Source organism: Ambystoma mexicanum, chromosome 2p (genome assembly GCF_040938575.1).
Source record: "Ambystoma mexicanum isolate Mex_15411 chromosome 2p, UKY_AmexF1_1, whole genome shotgun sequence".
Taxonomy (NCBI): Eukaryota; Metazoa; Chordata; class Amphibia; order Caudata; family Ambystomatidae; genus Ambystoma; species Ambystoma mexicanum.
In genome coordinates this window covers 1,393,371,992-1,393,397,193 of record NC_090923.1, presented here as the reverse complement: position 1 = coordinate 1,393,397,193, position 25,202 = coordinate 1,393,371,992, and the positions used below count along the sequence as shown (strand labels likewise).

The 25,202-nt window shown below is 48.5% G+C and overlaps 1 protein-coding gene across 2 annotated transcripts in view; it reads right to left on the bottom strand.

Moving 5' to 3' along the window:
* The window catches only part of PTPN23 (protein tyrosine phosphatase non-receptor type 23), a 1,404,706-nt gene that overhangs the window by 1,090,017 nt on the left and 289,487 nt on the right, over positions 1-25,202 (bottom strand). For both annotated transcript variants that reach the window (XM_069645828.1, XM_069645827.1), the window contains exon 6: positions 16,996-17,127. In XM_069645828.1, the coding sequence (XP_069501929.1) occupies positions 16,996-17,127 (132 nt within the window). The remainder of the gene's footprint in view (positions 1-16,995; positions 17,128-25,202) is intronic.

Below are 25,202 nucleotides of genomic sequence, written 5' to 3'. Positions count from 1 at the left end.
TGTGAATGATTGGGCCACGCTTAGTGAACTTTTGGAAGGTGTAGTAAGAACGGCGGCAGAGATCTGTGCGGAAAGGATAAGGAGCGCCGGAGACAAAAGACGACACAAAATGGCCGACCAATGTCCGGAACAAAGGAAGGAGCAGGCCGCACGGTGATCGAGCGAAAGAGGCGTACTGGGTGCGCTGTTGTCATTTGTGCAGAACACGGGTCCTCTGGGTCATGTCGAATAGAACGGTGAGGCCGAAGCCGAAACAGTCCACCCTGGACGACTTCGCTAAGACGTCCCCTGGTCAAGACAATACCAAGAGCAAGGATAAGCCGCCTGCAGGCAGCATGACGACAACGGGCGCTAACCAAGAAGTCCTAGCAGCGATTGCAGACCTAAAGGCGGCCTGGGAATCTAAACTCGAATTAGCCGTCACTGAACTGAAAACGGCACTGGACCTTAAGGTCGGAGAGGTGCAGGAGGATGTTAATCTACTCCGACAGGATGTCAGGGCCTTGGCGAGCGCACAGAGTCCCTTGAGAAGGAAGTTAGCCCGAATACCACGGATTGTGCCTCCCATAAGGTCGAATTGCATGCCCTGATACAGAGAGCGGGCAACTTGGAGAGCAGAGCGGAGGCGGAAGGGACGGGCCCGACGAAACATCCGCATTGTGGGCCTGCCGGAGGGATTGGAGGGCCACGATCCCACAGAGTTTATTGAGTCCATGCTACTGCAAGAGATACCCGGAGGAGCCCTATCTCAAGGATTTGCGGTGGAAAGGGCACATAGAGCTCTAACAAGGAGGCCGCCGCCAGGAAACCCGCCTAGGCCGGCGATAGCCAAAATTCTTAATTACCGGGACCGGGAGAGGATATTGGAACACTTCCGCAAGGGAGGACCGATTATACGAGGAGCGGCAAACATCACGGCCTACGCGGACTATACCCTGTCTGTGCAGCGTAGCCGCATGAACTTTGGGACGGTAAAGAGGAGACAGAGAGGCGGGCCACAAATACATGTTACTGTATCCGGCAAAATTTAAAGTTATACATAAACACAAAACTTTGTTTTTTGAGACCCCGGAGGATGCCATGGGATGGCTCGATGCGCAGGGATGTCCCCAGGAGTCAGAAGTTCGGACGGAGAGAGAGCACGGAAGAGATAAGTAATGCACGAGGAAGGTGCCACAAGATGGCGCGGCACGGACCCGTGGGACTTGAATATAGTCATTTGCACAGCCTTCAGTAGAGAAGGTCAGACTATTGCACTAGATGTTATGAGCACTGTAATTATTATTGAAGTAATGGGAGCCTTACAGAGCGGATCTCTTTACCCCACAATAATCTTAGTTAAGTGGCCATTAGGGCGACCTCACCCTACTGAGCTCTGTGCATTGTTTGGTGCTTGCAGGGTTAGATGTGGGGGTGCCTGAGTTCCGAGTATGGAGCTGGGCAGCAGTTGGGGTGTGTGGTGTTGGGGAAGGGACGGGTGGAGGGAGGGGAGGGAAGTTGGGAATTTGTTGTGTACATAGTTATGGATAGTTTGAGCTGGTACAAGAAGCTACAAGTAAAGATGGAGAGCTGTATCTGTATCACGTGGGCAAGGGGGATTCGCTGCACAGAAGGCAAGAAGACACTCAGGAGCCATGGGGGACCTTAAGATCGTAACATGGAATGTCAGGGGACTCAACAGTTACTTAAAGAGAAACAAAGTCATGATGTACTTGAAAAGACAGAAGATTGATATTGCGTTGTTGCAGGAAACACATTTGACCCGGCAAAAACTGGAAGTGGAGAGGTACTGTAGTAGGCTCTCCGTATTCTGCCTACGCTAGGGGAGTGCTGGTCTGGGTGGCACCGCACGTTCCGCTCCAACTTACACAAGAAGTGGTGGACACGGAGGGGAGGTTGGTCACATTAAAGGCTTTGGTGGAGAATAGAGAGGTGTGCATTATAAATACGTATGCCCCCAACCAAAATACTGCGGCATATTTTAGAACCCTGTGTACTCATCTGGGCGCGTGTATGGGAGGAGTGGTCATCTGGGGAGGGGATTTCAACTGCGTGCTCAACCCAAAGGCAGACAGATCTGATGATAAGATTGATAGGCCCACCCCAGCAGCCAGGGTTATTGCAGACATTACTAGACGACTTCGAGTTGGCAGATGTTTGGAGGCTGAAACACCCTAATGAAACACAGTACTCGCATTACTCAGCTCAACAGCAACTGCACACGAGACTTGATTACTTTTTTGCCATGCCAGATGTGGTGATAGAGACCACCCAAATAGACTATAGAGCGAGGGTCCTGTCGGACCACTCGCCTCTGGTTCTGAGTTGGCAGTGCTGCCGCCCCAGGGCGCGGATACCGACATGGCGCCTCCGGGCGGAGGCGCTCCGGGACCCGGTCTTCAGGGAAGATATCAGGGATGCGATCACACAGTACTTTGAGGTAAACACAGGCAGCGTGGACTCAGCGTGCACGCTCTGGGAAGCCTTTAAGGTGGTATTGCGGGGTGCTGCTATTGCTAAATCAAAAGGCCTACAGGGTGGGGTCCTAACGGAGCTAGAGGAAGCGGAAGAGAAACTGGAACGGGAAAGCAACAGGGCGGGAGGGGATGTGGAACTTGTACTTGAACTACAGCAGAGGTGTGCAGAGCTTTGGGAAAGGCTCTGCAACCTTAACTATAAGAAGTATGTTGAGAGGCAACATGCAGGTGGGGATAAAACTGGCCGCTTGTTGGCGTGGTTATATAAGAGCGAAACCCCCAGGCCCCCGATTAGGACAATAACTAGAGAAGACGGGGAGGTGGTTGACACCCACGAGGGAGTCAACGAGGCATTCTGAGACTATTACAGGACATTATATGAGGACAGAAGAGGGGACAACCGAGAGGAGATTAGAGAAACTCTAAAAAAGACATGGAATTACCTAAGATTAGTGCTGAAGAAAGGGAGGAGCTGGACGCACCGATTACCTTAGAGGAATTGGAGGAGGTGGTGAAGCAGCTACCCACTTGTAAGACCCCGGGCATGGACGGATTCCCTGGCGAGTTTTATAAAACATATAGAGAGGAAGTACTCCCTCCTATGCTAGAGATGCTCAATGAGTCTTTTGAGATGGGCCAGCTGCCGGAATCGCTTAGAGACGCGTTAATTGTGCCGCTTCCTAAGCCCAACAAGCCAGGGCATAGCTGCGGCTCCTATAGGCCTTTGTCAATGTTGAACCAGGATAGCAAGATATTGACGGCGGTCCTGGCCAATAGGCTGCATAGAGTTATTAGCAAACTGATACACCCGGACCAGACAAGTTATGTCCCCAGCAGAAATATAACCCACAACCATAGGCGACTCCACCGGGTGATTGAAGAGGGAAACAGGAGCAAAGGGGAAATGGCGGTGGTGTCCCTAGATGCAGTCAAAGCTTTTGACTCAGTGAGGTGGCCATGGTTGCTGGAGGCCCTGAAAGAATACGGGATGGGGCCGGGCTATGTTAGGTGGGCAAAATTACTATACAGTGAACCACTGGCCAGGGTGCGCACAGGATCGGTGATATCTGAGAGATGGCAACTCAGTAGGGGCACCAGACAAGGGTGCCCCTGGTCCCCGATGTTATACATTCTAGACCTGGAGCCCCTGGCAGTGTACCTCAGACAACAATATGACATGGTTGGTATTGAGGTAGGGGGAGAGAAACATCTAATATCCTTGTATGCTGACGATTTACTACTATACTTGAAATATCCGGAGGAAAATCTTCAATATATTCTAGAGGTTATGGAAAGGTATGCAGAACTGTCCGGCATAGCGGTGAACCCCCAAAAATCGAGCATGTTCCCCATTGGGAAGCTACAGAGGAGCCCCTCTGGAGCGGTGGGCGGTTGATTCCTTCCGCTACCTCGGAATAGATGTGTACCATACGGTGGAGGAGGACCACTTGCATAATACCGAGGTGGCTGTGGGAAAAATCCGAACAAGTATGAAGTTTTGGGAGAAGTTGCCGCTGGCGATGATGGGACGGGGGCGATGCTCAAAATGGTGGTCCTGCCCAGGCTGTTACATTTCTTCAGTAATATACCATACTTGATACCCAAAAGGTTTTTTGTCAAACTGAATAGCATGTGCAGAGACTACCTATGGCATGGCACTCGCAATAGAGTGGCGCTATGGAAGCTGCAGAACTTCCATGATAGAGGGGGCATTAAGCTGCCAAATTTTGAGGCCTATTATGTAGCTGGTCAGTTGCAATATGTAACCAAATGGCTTTCTGATGAGGTAACTCCTGAATTTAGGCTGTTTGGACAGGACTGCACTCCGTTTTACTTCAAGGAGATTATCTGGGTGCCTAGACTTGAAATGAAAGAACGCCCAGTTATGATGTTGCTTGGGTGGAAGATGTGGCGCAGAGTATGCCGACTGATGGAGAACTCGTACCCGTGTTCCCCACAGGTGCCGCAAGTCGCCTTGGCTGGGGGAGACAGCCAACTCAGAATGATAATCAGGACCTATTGGGAATCGGTCGGGCTGGTCACATTGGGAGATGTATGGCAAGAGGGGATCTTTAAGGATTTCAAAGAACTGGGAGAAGAGGCAGACTTGCACAGAGGCCAATATGTCACGTATCTTAGGCTAGTGCAGATTATTCGTAAAACCTGGCCAGAGACTGTACTGGCAGAGGAGCCAGACGTCATAATGGGAACAATATATGACATATCAGAAGGAGGGCATGAGATCTCTAGATTGTATGAGATGGTGATGACCCGGGTGGGGAAGGATTTGACTCATTTGAGGCTGGACTGGGAAGCGGAGGTGGGGGCACAGATGACTGATGGGATGTGGGAGCGTGCTATGGGATACCACAAGAAGGTGTCCAGAAACGCCAGATTGCAGCAGATACAGTTATACATAATGCATAGAGCCTATATGACCCCAAAGAGAATATCTAAGTTTGTAAACGCAGGAAGACAAGCATGCCCAAAATGCGATGAAGATGCTGATATGACACACATGTTCTGGCCTTGCCCAGTGATTGAAGGTTTTGGGGGGGGGGGGGAGGGGGAAGTGGCACAAAAACTAGCAGATAAAGGGGTCACGCTCAACATAGATACGACCTGGGCCTGCCTGTTGGGAGGGTTTCCCAGACCACGGAATACTAAACATGTTGGGAAATTGAGAGACCTGGCATATGTGCTTGCAAAAAGAAGGATTGCCATGGGCTGGAAGCAGTGCCACAGGCCACGGGTTGAGGTATGGTGGCGGGATTTGCAAAAATGGGCGGAGGCTGAAACGGTAGTATGGCAGGAGGCATGTAGCAAGTGCGGGGAAGAAGAAGTGGGTAACCTGATGGCATGGAGAGTGTTAATAACAGGACTGTTTGGCACAATAATGGATTCTGCAGCTTCGGAAGGAAGCGATACCCGGCCACACGCAGCAGATCCAGAACGAGAAACGCAAACAAGCTCTTGAGGGGGGAGGGATTTGGGGAGCAGTAATGTGCATTAATTGATGTTCACGAGTCTGTTGTAAATAATGCTGCAAGTTTGGTTTGTATTGTTTATATGTTTTCAAAATAATAAAAACTTTAAAAAAAAATAAAATAAATAAAGAAGGGCTCTCATGCTGACCCACGGAACTACCGTTTGTTGGCAATGCTTGATGCCCCCTCTAAGATCTTTCCTAAGATCCTCCTTGAGGAACAACCGGCTGGGCTGATGCTGCCAACATTATGCCTTGGAATCAAACTGGGTTCAGAAGGGTTGTTCCACCTGTGTCAACATGTTAGTCCTCACAGCCATAATTCAACAATCGTGACAGATCGCAGTAGCCCTGTCTATGCAGTATTCATAGACTATAGCGCTGCATTTGATAAGGTTGACCATGCTAGGCTGTGGGGAGAAGTTGTCTAGTTGGGGGATTACATTTGGTCTCTTGGAAGATGAGAATGATGCTACACAACGAGACAAGAGTTAAAGTGCGTTTCGATGATAACAGTGGAACTTCATGTTGGATTCATACTAAATTGGCCCACAAGCAGGGCTGTATTTTGGCTGCCCTGCTGTTTAATCTATACCTATCAGACATGGGCAAAGCTCTGATAGATCCAATGCGTATTCCACCCAAACTAGGGGACCAAGTTGTACAGTGGTTCGGATAAGCTGATGAGTTATTCTCGATCTTAACCCACGCAGCCTAAAAAATGCATTGGACAAACTACAGTCCATTTCGACAGAGAACTCACTTAAAGTGAACATTGGGAAAGCAAAAATGATGGTATTTGAGCCTCCACCGAAACGAGTAGCACATGCTCCTTGGAACCTTATGGGAGCTCCTGTAGAAGTAGTCAAGCAATATTTGTGCTTAATGCAGTACTTGCACGCTCTGCTCATTTGAACAAACTTAAGGTTCACTGTGCCCAAACAACTGAGACCATCTGCTCTTTTGCCTCTAAAAGGAGGGGGTATTCTGTAGACTCTTTGGTCGAACTATATTCTATTAAAATTGCTCCTCTTATTTGCTATGTTGCTGAAGCATGGGCTTTGGGGTCTTTTGAGGAAATTACCCGAATTGAGTTGAAATCTCTTAAAGGGATTTTAAAATTGCCCCCATATGTTTCCTCTGGAATGCTTTATTTGGAGTTTGCGCTACTACTGATGAGACAACTAATCATGATGGCATGTCTGTCAATGTACTGGAAATTAGCCCATGCACCAAGCAGTACTCTAATCGGGTTGCTGTTTGGGGTGTTTTCTACTAAGCTTGTTTTCATGAAAACTTCCACTTTGTGAAACCTCAAACATTTCTATGACCTATGGATCAGGAGATCTCTGGGTGATCCAGCAGACCATGAGAGTATCACTTGGGACTTACTGCCACAACCAGCCGATAGTCAATTTGGCTTCGAAATCATCAGCAGAATGTGTCTTCCATACATTACAGAAAGACAGCTGGTTTCATCCTTAATTTTAAACTTTGATGGCAATCACCTTGTTTGGGACTACCTGCGCCTTAAATTTAATGTGGTTAAAATGAGATTACTGGGTGTTGGTTTAAAGTTGCTAGAAACCACAGATTTTGTCGTTTCGTGGTAAATTATACTGGTGAAACAGTCCGGCTTCCCCTCTTTGACTGTTGTGCAATGACTGCTCTACGGGCAAAAGTGACAAGAGCCCTAGGGCTTGACATACCAGCTAGCCCTAATGAGCTCTGGGAAACCTTTGTGTCTGGGAACAATGAGGGATGCATAATCCAATTTACCAAACTTTGGAAGGAAATATATATAATAACAGCTATGGAAGCATGAAATGTATCTTTTTACTTTTTATAGCTTTTTTGACACCGATGATGGCGGAAAGTTTTTATTTCTGTAAAGATCATTTATGTATTCAAAGTTATTAATTTAACTATATAATACTAAATAAATACATATTCACTAGCCTAAGTACCTGGCTTCGCCCGGGATGTCCATTCTCAGATTTTGTTCATATTCCACCGAAAAGGCGATACATGTTACTTTCACTAATTTGAAAAAAAAGTAACCAAATTTTAATTTATCGCCGATTTAAATTCTCGCATGAATATCATATTTGTATGCTTACTCGGATTATTTGTAGTGTTGTTAGCAGTGGTGGCCATTGTCAATGCTAAACGCACACTGCAAATAATCAGAATAAGCATGCAAATATGATATTCAGGTGAGATTAATTTGGAGGTAAATAAATTGGTGTTCAATTAGTGAAATTAACATGTATCGAGTTTATTGCAACAAAAATGAAAAGAACACGCTCTTCAAAAAAAATGTCAAAACTGCCTTACAAGATTATCTTTACAATACTGTAGAATTACAGGATACAAATATTAACAAAAAAAGTATTAAAAAAACAGCCTGTAATACATACAACTAAAAATATAATTCCTACCTTATAAACTAAAAAATAAATAAATGATCAATTCATTACTCGCATTCAAGGATGAAAAAAGGGTTGACTTGCAAGGAACTAGATATGAAAAATGAACTGCAAAGGTGTATCCAAATACATTGTTACATGCAGTCACAACGAAAGATATATTCATGATTAAAGAAAAAGAAGGGCATCTAAAAAAAAATAGAACGCGTGTTAAAACATGATCCACTAATTCCCAAAACAAATGCAGTAACATCAAAATAATGGTCAATATATTAACATTAAAGAGTTGGCAAACATTATTTCCAGCAAACCTTTGTATGCCTTAAAAAGAAATTAGGTTGGAAGATCCGATTGCAGGAGCTGAAATTATTGATCAGGAAAAAAATCAGAAACCGATGGCAACGAAAAAGAAAGGGACATTTCCCTGCTCAATGAACAAGTTACTTTCTTACCTGGTAACGTTCTTTCGATGGGATGGTCCGACGACGTATTCCATATCTATGACATGTAATCACCACAGCTGTGCTGCTTCGGAAACTTTTTTCGGCGTCTGCGTCCTGCGTCGATGACGTCGATGCGCCGTCGTCAAGGACCTCCTCTGACGTCCGACGTCATCCGATGTGATAAGTAGGACGCACGACGCCCGTAGCCTCAGTTGTAGTTTTTTCCCCCAGAACGTGTGACACTAGCCAACTGCCAGTCAGACACAAAGCCTTGCGGAACGTAAGCTGCAATCGCAAAGAAATTCTGCAGCGGGGAAGGCAGGACGGGAGCGATATGGAATACGTCGTCGGACCATCCCATCGAAAGAACGTTACCAGGTAAGAAAGTAACTTGTTCTTCGAGGGGATTGGGTCCTCCGACGTATTCCATATCTATGACAGACTCCCAAAGCAGTACCAGAGCAAGGAGGAGGGAAAGAATTTAGAATCAAAATTTAGAATAGCCAATCAAATAGCAGAGCAAAGGACCGCCTTGCCAAAGGCCAGATCCTGTGCTCGGATGGAATCGAGGGAATAGTGACGTAAAAATGTATGTACTGAAGCCCAGGTGGCTGCATCACAGATGTTGCGAATAGGAACACCCCTCTGCAGGGCAGTAGATGCAGCCATACCCCTGGTAGAATAGGCCCGCAAGCCAGCCGGTGGGTCCTTACCCGCCAAGCGGTAGCACTCCGAGATGGCCAAAATAATCCAGCGAGACAAAGTCTGTTTCGTCACAGCTTGCCCTAAACGCTTTCCAGCGTAACCAATAAAGAGTTGATCGTCCACTCTGACCCGGGACATGCGTGAAACATAAAAGCTTAAAGCTCTCCTAGGATCAAGCCTATGGAGCCTCTCCTCTTCCTTACCAGGATGCGGAGGAGGATAGAATGCCGGAAGAACAACCTTCTGGGCCAAATAAAATTCCGTCACTACCTTCGGAAGAAAAGAAGGACGAACTCTAAGGACAACCCTGTCCTTGTGAAATACAGTGAAGGGTGGCTTAACTGAAAGTGCCTGTAACTCACTCACTCTGCGAGCAGAAGTAACCGCAACTAAAAACACAGTTTTCAGAGTTAACAGCCTCAAAGGGCAAGAATGTAAAGGCTCAAACGGAGCACCCATAAGAAACTTAAGAACAAGGTTTAAATCCCAACCGGGCACCAGGAAAGGTGACAGAGGGAACACATTAGTGAGCCCTTTCAGAAACTGTGAAATTAAAGGGATTTTAAAGTAAGAACACGCTAAAAGATGGACAGCGCCGCCAGGTAACCTTTAATGGTACCCACTTGCAAGCCCCTGTGGGCCAAAGAAAGTAAAAAGGACAGAACCATGGGGATGTCACATGCAAAAGGATCCACATTCTGAACTCGGCACCAGTCGCAGAATTTACGCCAACGGCACAGAGACTTTGTTGCTGGCCTTCGGGCCGAAAGCAACACCTCCATCACGTCTTCAGGGAGGTCCCAATCCTTATACCTCAACCTTTCAGAAGCCAAGCGTGAAGGTTGAGGGATCTGACCTCTGGATGGAGAACCTGACCCCCGTCCCGTGAGAGCAGATCGTCTCGGTAGGGAAGACGACGCGGAGGCCAGATGGACAAGTCGAGAAGGTCCGGGTACCACGTCCTCCGAGCCCACGCCGGAGCAATGAGGATCACCCGCAACCGAACCTCCGTAACCTCCGCAGCACTTGCGGGATGACGGGGACTGGAGGAAACGCGTACAGCAGTGGGAACGACCACTCCACCACGAACGCGTCTCCTAAGGCTCCTTTTGGAGGAAATTCCCGCGAGCAAAACCTTTCGCACTTCCGGTTGACACTGGAGGCGAAGAGATCCACTTGAGGGGTCCCCCAAAGGGCGAAGATCTCCAGGAGAATCTCCTGAGCCAACCCCCACTCGTGAGAGATCGTGCTCTGCCTGCTCAGAGCGTCCGCCGTCACGTTTTCGTCTCCGGCCAGATGAACTGCCGAGATCGAAACTTCCTGCTGGATGGCCCAGAACTCGAGCTGCATCGCCTCCCTGCACAGAGGAAGTGACCCTGCCCCCCCCCTTTTTGTTGAGGTAGTGCATGGCCACTGTGTTGTCCGTCAGGATCAGGACACTCTTTCCTCGCACAGTCGGCAGAAAAGCCTTCAGGGCTAGCCTGACGGCCCTCAGCTCCAACAGATTGATATGGAGTCTGGACTCCGACGGAGACCAACGACCGCTGACTGTCAGCCCGTTGGCATGAGCTCCCCAACCCGTGAGGGATGCATCCGTCACGATCGTCACCTCCGGCCAGGGAAGCCAAAATGGAGCCCCCTTCATCAAGTTGCCTTTGACGGCCCACCACAGAAGGTCCCGGGCGACCGAGGGCGGCACCTGAACCGGGTCCGACATCCTGCCGGAGGACTGCGACCATTGCGTCTTGAGCGCCCACTGCAAAGATCTCATCCGCAGGCGAGCCTCTGGCACCAGAAGAATGCAGGATGCCATGAGGCCGAGCAACCTCAAGAACTCGAACGCTGGGAGCGTCTGGGAATGCTGAAACTTGTGCACCATCTGCTGAATGTGAAGAGCCCTCACCTGGGTAGGAAAACACTGCCCCAGGGAAGTGTCGAGCACTGCTTCGATGTACTGGAGCCGCTGTGTTGGCGTCAAATGGGACTTCTTTAAATTGAGGGAGAAGCCCAGCCTGTGAAGGGAGTGGCAGGCGACGGACAGATGATCCAGGACTTGCTCGGGAGAGCTCCCCCTGATCAACCAATCGTCCAGGTAGGGGTAGACGTGAATCCCCCCTTGCCTGAGATGCGCTGCCACCACCACCATGAGCTTGGTGAAAACCCTCGGGGCGGAGGTCAATCTGAACGGCAGGACCCGAAACTGAAAGTGCGAGTCGCCAACCGCGAACCTCAGGTACTTCTTGTGCTTGGGATGGATCGGCACATGGAAGTAGGCATCCTTGAGGTCGAGTGACACCAACCAGTCCTGAAGCTGAAGGGCCTGGAGGACTTGAGAGAGAGTAACCATCTTGAACTTGTCCTTCCTGAGGAGTTTGTTCAAACCGCGCAAGTCCATGATGGGTCTCAATCCCCCGTCCTTCTTCGAAATCAAAAAAATTAGGGGAATACCATCCCTTGTTCCTCTCCGCTACAGGCACCAGTTCTATGGCGCCTTTCTCCAGCAGGGCTTGAATTTCCTGCGCAAGGAGCGGATCCGGACTCTGCAAAGAGAGGTTCCCCGGTGGATTGTCGTGAGGCCTGTGCCGAAAGGGAAGACAGTAGCCGTGGGTTATGATCTCCAGAACCCACACATCTGAAGTAATGGCTTGCCACTCTACAAGATGCTGCGCCAGCCTTCCCCCAACCGGCGAACCATGGGACATGGCCTCATGACTGAGTGGGAGCGGCCGCGGCGTTACCTGAGGGCAAAGAGGCAACTGCTCGAGCGGCCTTGGCACCACGGGTACCCTGTCGTCCACCTCTGGTACCCCTGCGTTGGCCTCTTTGACTGCCAGCTCCTCTCGCTTTACTGAAGGACGAGTAATAGCGAAAGGAACCACCCCTCCACTGCTGTCCCCTAGGACGAAAAAGCGGAGGTTGGCGAACTGCAGCGCCCAATGACTTCGCTGCAGCTTTCGAGGTCTACAACCTCTCAAGGCTCTCGGCAGCCTTGCTGCCAAAAAGGTGTACACCGTCAAAGGGCATGTTGAGGAGCCGAGACTGCACATCAGGAGCAAACCCCGACTTCCGCAACCACGCAAACCTGCGTATCACAGTGCTCGCCGCCATGGACCTACTGACGCATTCAGCTAAGTCCAAACCCGACTGAACGGACTCACACATGGCATCCTTACCATCCTGGACCATAGCAAGGAAACCATCCCGTTCGTCCCCTTCGGGAATATGTTCAGCCGCTAACGCAACACAGTTCCACAGAGTGTGTGTGAAACGAGACAAGGCACAAATGGAGTTGGCCGCCTGAAGCGCCATACCACCAGAAGAAAACACTTTCTTTGCCCAGCCATCAAAACGTTTGTCGTCCCTATCAGGAGGGATGGTAGGGTACGACGCCTGCTTTGCCGGGGCCGTGGCCGCCTGCACCACCAAACTCTCCGGAGTGGGGTGCCTGGTCAAGTAGCAGGGGTCGCTACTGGCTGGACGGTATTTTCGCGACAAGGATCTGCCTACCGCCGGGAGACTCTCCGGAGCAGTCCAAGCCGCCGCCACCCTTCTCTGTAAAGCCATATGGAACGGCAGTACCGGATCAGTTGGGGGACCAACATCAAGGATGTCCGTCAGATCATCCTGCACAAACTCCCCTGGGGGAGCAGACCATCCCAAGTACTCAGAAACCCTAGCCATAAGGCGCCGGTACGAGGAATCGGCATGAGAGCCAGGCTCAGGCCTACAAAACTCCACCTCCGGAGAGGTGTCCAGTCCACTGGCATCATGCAGTGACTGTCTCAAATCGTCAAACTGACTATGGCCCGAGACAATTTCATCTGGAACCCGACTAGGAATCAGGCCATCAGAATCCTCATCCGCCTCTGAAATATAGTCCAGGTGGCGAAAAGAAGGCACCCGAGAGTGCTTGCTCTTAACCAGAGCCTTCCTAGGGGGTTCTCCCGTGCCACGGGGTACCTCCGACACGAAAGGCGTCGAGCGAATCGGCGCCGGCGTCGAGAGAACCGGCATCAGCGCCGAGAGGATCGGCGTTGAGGAAATCGGCGTCGACGTCAGATGCAGCGCCTCCAGCATCGGCGACGTCGACACAGCCCTCGAGGCCGGAGCCCCGAGCGTGTCCCTCGACGACCTGAGCGTCGACGGCTTCGACGACTTCCTCGGAGCCGAAGCCTCGAGAAAGCCTGTCGACGCCCTTGACGCCTCAGACGTCGATGTCTTCCTCGAAGACCTCACAGGTGCACACGGTCTCGAACGCGTCGAGGACCGGGACCTGGAACGGGTACGTCGAGAACGAGTCTCCTTGTCCGAACGGGACCTCTCCCGTGATTCGTGCCGACCACTCTTGCGAGCGGTGTCTCTCGACCTCTCACGACCGACCCCACTCGGGGGCGCGGACGGCTTAGTACCCTGCGACTCAAGAATCACCAGCATTTCCTTCCCGAAGGAAGCCCATTCCTCCGGCGTCGCACGGCTGGTTGGGTAAGCGACGTGCCGGGCAGAGTCCTCCGAAGAGGACCTGGAAGACGACCGGTGTCGGCGCTTCCGAGAATGCCTCGAAGAGGCTGAGGAGTGGCGAGACTGACTCCTAGAAGGAGACCCACGAGACTTCCGACGATAACGCGGAGAGTCACCCCTCGAATCATCCATCGAAAGCCCCGCAGACTTCGACTTCCTGGGCTTGGACACCCGACCTACCGACAACAACTTCTTACGTTCGCGTAAGGCTTTGGACGTGAGCGACTGGCAGTCGATACAGTCATCCGTGTCGTGGGCCTCCCCGAGGCACCAGAGGCAGGCGTCGTGCGAGTCCGTCACCGACATCTTGGAGCCACACTCCCCGCACTTCTTGAAACCCGGACGCAGGGTCGAAGACGAAGTAGAAGACATCTTCACACGAAGGATTTTCACAAAACGAACAGGTTCGAAGAACAGAACTCTAAAGAGTCGAGGCGTGAACCGAGAATCACGAAGCAACACGTTCGCGGAAAAAACGGAACTGAGGCTACGGGCGTCGTGCGTCCTACTTATCACATCGGATGACGTCGGACGAGGTCCTCGACGACGGCGCATCGACGTAGAAAAAAGTTTCCGAAGCAGCACAGCTGTGGTGATTACATGTCATAGATATGGAATACGTCGGAGGACCCAATCCCCTCGAAATGCAGTTACTGCAATAGAAATGAAGGGGACTACGTCACCCATACAAAGTCCAGCAAAAAGATAAAGTTCCAACACTTTTACTACTAAATGTATGATTTACATGATTAAGCGCCTATGTGGCAAAGGACATGTTGGTGAAACTACTCGTGATTACAGTCTGTCACTGAACATGAAAGTGATGTGGGGATGGGTAATATCAAATGTTGCCTTTCTCGACATTGTCATATGGTCATACCTTGGCACAACTAATCCTTCAAGCTTTGGAAGTCATTAAAAACATTCACGTGGTGGCAAACGAGTTAAGAAACTTAAAATATTAATGCAATTCATTTTTCATTTACAGACGGTTGGAGGGTTTTACTAAAGTCCACTTATGGTAGGACTATAGAAGACTAATTTAGTGTACAGGAATCCAACTCTTAACATAGGCCTGAACTACCCAAAAGGTTTGGTAGCCATGGCTGAGCAGCCAGGCTTAATCTAGGAGGAAGAAGGGCTGTAGTATAGTACAAAGACCTTTGAGCGCACACACACAGTCAAGAAGACACTTCCACACTTGGATATATATACATATTTATTAAACATACTAGGCAATGTTAAGTTCACTTTTAAGATCAAATAATTAAGAGAAACTTGTATACATATATACAGTAAGACTTTTACAGCTGTAACTCAGTTCATTTGTAAACCTTAAGTTGAAATGCAGGTAAGGGAAATAGTTTCTTCAGGTTAGCAAAAGTATTCATCAACCACCAATCATAACCTGATAATACTGTTAAGTAAAATAATGTTGTACACACTTGTAGAACAGTTGGAAGCAATTCAAGATAAGTAAAGCAAATGCAAATAATACTTTGAATCACTGGTTCAAGGACGAATAAATCGAGACCAACACAGAGCAGGTAAGACTCGCATTTAAATTCACAGACACCTTAGGCTTTAAAGGTCCATCCCTCTGCTCAGAGCCAGATTGGCAGGGCCGACCGGGGAGAATAATTAAGACCGGCAGCTGTAAAGAATCAAGAGTTCCAGAAGAGTTGGGGCTCCGAAGAAGTCTCCCTGTAGGTGCACAGATGTTAGGCCTGGGCAAACGTGTATGGACAAACTCCCAAACGCACAAATCAGTACTCCAGCAACACAGGAGCAGCACAGCAACTCTAGGTAAGTTCTACCAAGAGTTTCACAGTACTGTAAACGTGAAGAGGATACAGCACAACGCCTCCACGATGCAGCAGCCGCAGACCCGGTCACTGAATTCTTGGTCAAGCAGACTGAAGAACGGATACTGGATGGATCTTTGCAGCAGCAGTCGAGCGGAGAGGCTCTCAGCAAAGGATTCTTCACAGTTCTGTGGTGTTGGCTCCTTTTTCAAAGCACCAGTGAAGACTAGTTACAGCCCGGGTCGATTCAGCCCGCTCTTGGATGAGGGGACTTCAAGGAGCAGAATCTTGCCTCTAAAGGTCTGGAAGGGGTCGGGCTGTCCTTTTAGGACAGCCAGTCACCCAGTTACAACTGCATCTAAGCAGGCACACTGGAGGACAAAGGCCTGCAGAGTTCCAGAGTCCTCCCAGACACACTTGCGCCTTCGGGCAGGCTTCACAAAAGGATCCCAGCGAAGACAAAAGAAACACAGACCTCCACCACCCAGCACGGCAGAAGGACCAACAAAGAAACCATCTTGAGTTGGCAAAAAACGAAGGCAGGACCATTTTGGATCAATGGTGTCCCATGGGTGCCTTACCGCAGCTGCGAATGCAACCTGCGCTGTAAGTTTCACAAAATTGGCAGAAAAAGTATCCACTGCCACCAGCAACTCAGAAGGAATGGTCACTATAACCGAAAGGTTACAGGAGAAGGGGGAAAAAGGGACACAAAGCCCCCCAGCACTACACATATGGCGTTTGCTGGACTTGCAAGAAAAGTATAAGTAGGATAGAAAGTATCCTCCCAACCTTGGAAACGGTAGTTCTCACAAGGAATTAAAATTAAACCAAAGAGGAAAGGTCAGGGAGCATCCAGTAACACTGCACATAAGGTAGGAAATGACAGATGCCATAGAAAAAGACTCAAGAAAGTGATGCCATAAAAATAAGCCCAAAAAGGGGTGCCAAGAGTACAAAACAAGAATGGGTGAGTGAGGAAAAAGATTCCCACTCACACATGAGTCAAACCCAAAGTCCAGCAAAAAGTGCTGGGCGACTCACCACGTAAGGGGAATATCTCACAAGATGGGAATTCTACCCAACACAGACCAATGCCGGAGAGAATGAACGAGCAGCTGGCAATTTATAGTTTTGTTTAAACTCGTGTAGATTGCATTCAATGTTCTTCAGCAAGTGCAATGTGGTATTCTGCAAGTCAGCTCCGAAGTCTGTGTTATTAATGGTACTTTTAAGCCCTTTGGTTTTTAGCCACCTAAATAAGACGTTTGCTCAGAAAGTTGTGGAATCCTAATGGGGATCGAAGGGTAGGTCGAACACAACCAATAATGAACCAGGAGCTCAGTTTACCAATTTGGAGTGTTCTTTTTTTTTCAAAAGTGTTCAGACAACTCTTGCGTGGGACACTATTTTGGCACTGCGAGGCAGTCACTATTGGTAATTCCTGGCTAGAAGGAAAAGCAACTTGGCTCCAATCAGAGTCGGCAGTGCGTCAAAGCAATTGTTTTGCAATTTTGTGAAACATAACAGAAAAGACAAATAAAACAAAAAACAAAGACATGCTATCGCTGATAAAAGAAAGAAGGAAGGAAGGAACCATCCAAGCAAGGAAAATCAATGAGTTCATCTTACAAGCATCAGGTTGATGTTGAGGTTGAGGATTTGGTGGCTCATGTCTACGCTGTACGAGTGAGCAAAGTGGTCACGCAAGTAGGCAAAGGCACCAGCAGCGCACTGGAAATGGGTGCAAGATACCTTCATGCCCTGTAGTGAAAGGAGGCAGATCGAAAGAATAGGGCATGAGTTCAGAAAGCAAAGAAAAAGACCAGTCCACAAATTATGAAGTTTCAGAAACAGAAAAACTGCAGTAATCAAAAACATAACTTTAGCGTTCATAGGTTATCCTTACTCGTTTGTTTGTCCCACTGTAAGCGAATCTACAAACGCATCAATATTTGTTGCAACACGTTTTTCCATTGTGTCAACTTCATGCAGCCTACCTTAACATCCATAATGCCATTGGACGGCTTCTCAACATGTCACAATATTACACTATGGCCAACAGCATACATCACACTTCATCTTGCTGCTAGTGACAAACATCGACTTAACGCTTGTCATCAAAGACAGTGGGCAGGTTATCAATGAGTTATTACACAGTGTATGTGAAGAAAAAGCTTCATTTATGTGATGGAGATAACAGACAGTTCCACAATGGCTCGGACTGCTTATACATATCCTTAAAACTGTCACTACAAAGTTAGTGTGGGTCATGTGTAGCAAGTGGTGGTTCACACAGTGGCAGAGGCAGTTTTTGGTGCTGGGACGGAAAGGGGCAGGTGGCTGTTAGGCAGAAACCTGTGCAGTTCCCTCTGGGACCACTGCAAAAGATTTAAGACTACAGGTGTTTGGCAGTAAACCCACTTGGTAGCAGTCTGTACCACACAGATTCACTTGGTAGCTGTGGCTGAGCAGTCCGACTTCCCTCAAGAAGAGTTAGGCAGTATACAGAGTATTCACAATAGGTCAAGAGAGCACAGTAGAATAGGTCAAGAGAGCACAGTAGAACAAGTAAACGCTGACCAGGGCTTGGAGTAAAAGAGATATAATTATTTATTTAAAACCACATCTGGAAAAACCCACAGGCACTAATAGTAAGCAATTCAAAAACACGGTCACTCCCTTAAAAGAATATTAGACAAGTCTTAAGTAAAGCCCCACTTATTTTCAGACAGCGGTGAGTGCTTAACGTAGATGGCACTCTAATAATTTGTTTAAAAAGGGAGGGAAAAGCAGAGAACAAATTGAAACAGATCCTAACGTTTTTACGAGAACATAACAAGAGAGGAAGGCAAAGTAAAACCGTGAATTCAGAGTCAGTAGGCTGGATCCGCTTTAAGAGGATCGAAACGAAATGTGTCCCAGGTCACATGGTTGCAGTGCACAAAAGTCTTGAAAAGGATCAAAAAAGAAGTTGGACCAAAGAAAGGGACCAGTTGGAGGGTCAAGGCGGCCAGCCCAGTCCAGAAGGTTAAGGGGTTATTATTACCTTGTAGCAATCTTTAGAAAGGGAGGCCTGGCGGACACGGTACCTTAAAGTGGTGAGAACACTCCAGCGGGGGCAGTTGTTCCTGGCAGCGGATGCGAGTCGGTGCTTCGTCCGGGGGAAGAGAGGATCTCGTCGTGGAGGAAGACAGGAGTCTGTTGCACTGCCAGTGATGAAACCAGCCGCAGAGTTTCTCAGGTACAAGGAGCGGTCTGTTGATTTGCGGTTCAGTGGTGAGTGGCTATCCGGCCGCCGGGGTGCTTGGCACGGGCAGTCCGACCACAAACCGGTCTGGGTTTTGGCAAGAAGGAAGGAAAAACTGGTTGTGCCCACCAGTCAGGGGAAGAAGCCTCTCCAGCCGGGAGATCTTCTCTGTTGTCGGGAAGTGGTGAGTCTGTTCCGCAGGGCTCCACCGGTGGTGTCGTCGTGATAGGTCGGCTCAGCTTCTCCCTCGTCTGATTCTCCGGTCCTGTGGCGACTCCTGAAGTTCAGTCCCCAAAGCCCTGCTTTTATGCAGCATACCCCCATTCACTCAGCCTAGCTGTCAATCAAACATGCTAAGTGGTGAGCCGGCCGGCTCACCACTTGGGCCAATCACACAAGAGTGCGACTTGAGTTACCAAGGTAACTCAGTCCAGGGTGCCCCTCCCACACCTCCTGTGGTACCCAGACAGAGTGGCACCACTTTTGGAGGCTACTGTGGAGAAGCCCGCCAAAAAGTGGAACAAAGGGCTCGACTTGGGTTGGAGTCGCAGAAGAGAACACAGACGCCATTTTAGAATCGAGTCCTGGCAAAAAATACCAACCGGTGAATTAATATTAATTTAATGAACCGGCGGATTGTTCGAGGCTATGAGAATTAAATAATTAAAGTTGGTAGCCTCGAACAATGGGAACATCCAATAGGAAAATATTCGCGGTCGAATATAACAAGTAGTTTCCACTGCCACCAGCCAAAACTCGATCAGGGGGGACGGAGACGTGCCCCCTCAACTAACAGACCCCGGGGCAATCGAATTGCCCCGACCAGTACGTCCACAATATGATGGTTTGTACTGGTTTCTGTTAATAATTTGGGACTAGTAAAGCCAATGGTGACTTTACATGCCCTGGGAGACAGTAGTCAGTCCCAGGGTATGGAGTCTATGGTGGGGTGTCACTATGACACCCCTGTATCACTGCACGGAGGGTGCTGTGTAACACACATAGTAAAAACACATGAGACCCTATGGAGTAAAGGACCCCAACCCATAGAACACATGGTGTGCATTCTAGGCACAGCACACCATCGAGGAGGGCAGGAGCCCAGCCTCCCGAGAGCCTTGGAACGGCTCCACTACCCACAGCCCAGCCGTGCCCCACACTGCCTCGGCACCCTGGACTCCGCAAGGGTGAGGCATCCACCAGCTGGATTGGACCAGCTGCCTCTACATATGCGCATTAAGCATATTGAGCTTAAACGCATCCTCGCCCCGAACCGCACTGAGTGCAGGAACCACCTGACCTTATCCATTTCTTCAGCCTGATTGTAAGATGGCGGACGCATCGCGGCACCAGAGTGAGGCTCTGGCCGCACGGCTTTGCTGCTAGGCAACTGAAGCCTTTTATCCTTCTACTTCCGCCGGCAGGCGGAAACGCCGGCCACCGACGAAGGCCCGCACAAAGACCCCTGTTTGCCCCCTGTTCGCGACATGGAGCATCAAGGAGCAAAGTCCCCCCTCGCCTGCTAGTGCCACTCTGCCTTCCTGCCTACGAGGCCGGCAGTGCCACGGACTACTAGAAAGAGGCTGCATAACTGCAAATGTCCGTGCTTAAACTTGTACTACTGTATGTGCGCTCCTCTATAGGTAGTTTAAACGTACCCTTGGCTGTTTCAATCTACTTTCTGCACATGCATCAGCTCCCTGAAACTGCACCCCGCAATATTAGGCAGTCATCCATTACCTACCATGACCTTGGTCAAGGTTCTATTGCTATATTTTGATCAAATGATATTTTGATGCATGTCTTGTATACACGTGACACCATTTTTACTTACAATATAGGCTGTTTATCTGTAATTACTCCCTCCAGCCTAACCCCGAAATCTAGTGGCTCACACCAGGATACTGTCCCTCATCGACACTTAAGCCCAGTTCTCTAACCTGTCAGCCTATGCCTAAAAGAATTTGCGTTCCGACACACCACAACTATCTATACACATGACATATGAGCTCTGTAGCTCTAGTTATTCAGATGCTGCCCTTCAGTTAATTGGCTTAAGTACCCCACCCGAACCTAGGCGTTACCCAATGCAGTCAATGCACTTTTCTTGACTTAGATGCGACCACACTGCATCATGTGCTACACTTGATTTGTGTTGTGCCCCTATGGTCGCCTATAGACCTCATTTGATTTGTGTTGTGCCCTATGATCACTAATAGACCTCATTTGATTTGTGTTGTGCCCTATGGTCGCCTATAGACCTCATTTGATTTGTGTTGTGCCCTATGGTCGCTAATAGACCTCATTTGATTTGTGTTGTGCCCTATGGTCGCCTATAGATCTCATTTGATTTGTGGTGTGCCCTATGGTCGCCTATAGACCTCATTTGATTTGTGTTGTGCCCTATGGTCACCTATAGACCTCGTTTGATTTGTGTTGTGCCCTATGGTCGCTAATAGACCTCATTTGATTTGTGTTGTGCCCTATGGTCGCCTATAGACCTCATTTGATTTGTGTTGTGCCCTATGGTCGCCTATAGACCTCATTTGATTTGTGTTCTGCCCTATGGTCACCTATAGACCTCATTTGATTTGTGTTCTGCCCTATGGTCGCTAATAGTCCGTACTTGATTTGTGTTGCTCCCTACCTGTAGCTACTACTACACTCTTGCTAATAAGCTATTAACTTCACTGCAACCATCATCAGAGCCAAGCCACCTCCAATGGCCACACTAACTATGGCTACCCTCCTCCCATTGCTCCGTGCCCACACAACCACACCACTTTACCCAGACTTATTATCTCCAACAGAATGGATAAACAGATTCGCCCGCCCACCTTCACCTTGCATACCCTGTCCCACACACCTTAGAAATACTAGACTAGGTTCTCGCCTTATTGCACCCACTACTACGTGCCTGAACGCAGCCCCACCGACCATGACCAGAAATGAGAGACTAAGCTATCGTACCAATCCTGCTACAAAGCTCACCAGAATGCTCACCAATCAGACTAAGAACCACAAGCAGCATACCTCACTTACTGAACTTCCTCCTAATCACAACCTCACTACACTTTACTCACCACCACACTCGAAAACTAACCCTCCACAGACCTCTATCAAGGGAGCCCTCATCAACGCTCGCTCACTGGTTGCCCACGCTACTGATGTCGCCGACATTATTTCCACCAACCACCTAGACTTCATCGCCATCACAGAGACATGGCTCCACCCAGCAGCCGGTCCCTCAATAGCTCTAGCCACTCCAGACAATTAGAACATCATCCGAGCTGATAGGAAAAATGGAATAGGAGGAGGAATAGCAATTATTGCGAAATCCACCCTAAACATTAGAGAAGTAACTAGTACACCCCTGCCTGCAGCCGAACTCTTATCCGTCAAACTCCCATTATCTGACACACAAACCATCCTGCTCCACATTATATACAGACCCCCAGGACCCCCCTCCACCTTCGAAGAGGAGATCTCTCTCTTACTCACCACCAATTTGAAACCGAAATCCCAAATCATCATTCTGGGAGATTTCAACTTGGGACTCAATGACCCCAATGACAACCAAGCCACCTCCCTTAATGACACAATTACTCATCTAGGTTTCACCCAACACATTAATCAACCTACACATACAAAAGGAAGATCCTTGGATTGGCTTGCAGATGCCAATTGCAACCTCTCACTGGCTGACATCTCTCCTTGTGCTTGGACCGACCATCATCTTATTACCTTTTCTTTACCTAGATCCCTACCATCTACCACACAACCCACAAAGCTACATCAAATAATCTCCAGAAATAACCGCAACATCACTATAGAGAACCTCAAACCTCTTCTCGCGCCCATCAGTAAAGCTAATCTACCCACGCAAAAAAACAACCCTGCAGCCATAGTAGACTTATATAACAATACTTTAGAACTAGCCCTCAACCAGATAGCTCCTCTCAAACAACAAAAAGCCAAACCTATTGCCCGCTCCAACAAATGGTTCTCAGCAGAACTAAAAGCTCTCCGTAATATTAAAAGAACTGCAGAAACTAGCTGGAGAAAAGCCCCTTCTCTCTCCACTAAAGACAAATTTGCTTCAGCTGCCTTCACCTACAAATCCGCCATCTTAAGTGCTAAGAAAGAGACCTATAACCTGAGAATACAAAATGCCAAATCTGGCACCAAAGAACTCTTCTCTATACTAAGAGAACTTGAATCACCACTGCCCCCTACAGAGGACTGCATCAAAGACAAGGCCTGGTGTAACAATATCCAGCTCGCCCTTGCCAACATAATCTCCCTCCCACAAACCAAGATAGAAGCAAAGAAAGCTAGCCCTGCCTCCAAGCAGAATCCCAGCAGCAAAATTAGCCACACTACTCCTATCTGCCCATCTTTCCACTTCTCTCCAGTCACGGAAGAGGAAGTAATCAAGATAATCGCCAGCCTCAAACCTTCCAACTGCAAAAGTGACATTTGCCCAGCTGCTGTCATCAAAGATGGTGCTAATGAGCTAGCCCCTCTCGGATCAACTCCTCTTTCAAAAACTCAGTGGTCCCCAACAACCTTAAAGCAGCATGGGTCCTACCCCTGCTCAAAAAACCCAACCTAGATCCCAATATCCCCACAAATTATAGGCCCATCACCACAGTCCCATTCCTTCTCAAAATCATACAACAGCATCTGGAAGACAACAACCTCCTAGGCCTGCGACAATCCGGCTTCAGACCTAGGCATGGGACTGAAACTGCCCTCTTGGATCTAAAAATCCAAATGGATGACGCTAAAGACAAGGGCAAACTAGCCATCTTGCTCCTGTTGGATCTCTCTGCTGCCTTTGATCTGGTCGACCACCAGATCCTCACTCAACACCTCTCCTCAGCTGCTGCATTCTCACAGAACAAGAAAGTGGATCAAGTCACTTCTGTCGGACAGGTCGACTAGAGTCTTCGCCCCCACTGCAGCTGCAAACCCTATCCCAATCACATGTGGAGTGCCGCAAGGCTCTTGCATTTCTCCCACTCCATAAAAGTCTCCAAAGAGGTTAAAACATTAGGTGTATACCTCGACTCTACCTTATCACTAATGAAACAAATAAACTCTACCATTTCAGCTACCTCATACACCAATAAATTGATCAATGCATGTAGGCCTTTCCTCTCCACCTCCAGCTGCCTCACCCTATCGAGAGCGCTGATATTGTCTAAATTAGACTATTGCAACACACTCTACCTAGGCACGACCTCTAACAACTTGAACAAACTCCAGATCCTGCAAAATAATGCATTAAGATGTGCCCTCAACCTCCCGCGCAAGGCACACATATCCACGGTTAGAAAAGAAGTCCACCGGCTCCCGATCCGTGATAGAATCAAGCTAAGAACACTGGTCATCACCCACAAGTGCCTATCACGCACTGCCCCACGCTATCTTTCTGACAAATTCTCTAGAAACTGCCCCATTAGACCCACCAGAACACCTTACCTGCACCAACTAATGATCCCTAAGTATAACCTAAAAACAGCAGGAGGCTCCAGTTTTCCAGTGCTCGCAGCACAATGTTTGAACACCCTCCCCACTACAATTAGATCGGAAACCGCATTCTGGCCGTTCAGAGCCATGGTAAAATCATGGCTGCTAGCCTAAACATCCAGAATTTCACCGACATGACTGGCTAGCTGCCGCGCTCGACTTATAGTAATGTTTACTCTATCCATAGCATATTCAGGACCAACCTGTAACCCGGTCCGTACCAGCCACTGTAACTTGCCCTCTGTACATTCTGTTCTCGGTATATTCTACTCCTGTATGTAAACTTTCAGAGCCTGGACTAATGTACGCTCCGTCTGTTGTATTTATGATGTTCGTGTAACGATATGTAACTCTGCTGTACACATGATTATGCGCCCAGTTACATGAGGGTTCGGATGCGCTTTATAAATAAACTAAACTAAACAGTCAAAGGAACACCATAAATCATGTCCAAGAGTGGGAGAAAAAGAGTCTCACTCTTGGCAGGAGAAAAAAACAAACTCCAGAAATCCAGCAAAGCTGCTGGGGGACTCACTAGGTTAGGAAATTCAGCCTAAAGAGAGAATTCTCCCTAACAGTGGCTCCCGAGGGGCCCAGCATTTAAAATGGATTCCGGGGCACTGACACCCGGTGAACATTTTCAGTGAAAGTTTGTTAATATTTCCCCTGATTCAGTATGAGGACCAAAGCACAGCAAGGTTGCAAGAGGGAACTTGTGAGGAAGGAACCCCCCCACATATATATTTAAAATCATGGACTGAAATGGTGCACTTTACAGCACAATTTTTAAGAAAATGGTTCTGGTGGGTAATTATTTTTTTTGCTAGGTTACAAACAGTACACAGGGTACATTTACAACATCCCCAGCCGACTGTTGTGGGCGTCATTGTAATTGTAGGCTTCCAGCCAATAAAGTTACAACTGTTTGCTTAACTGTTTAAGCCTGTGTAAGCCACATCTTAACCCATATTGTTACCAAGAAGCTCAATGCCTAAATTGCATGTCAGGCTCGAATCCTGGCTTTGCCACTTAACTAAATTATGTGATCCTGCGC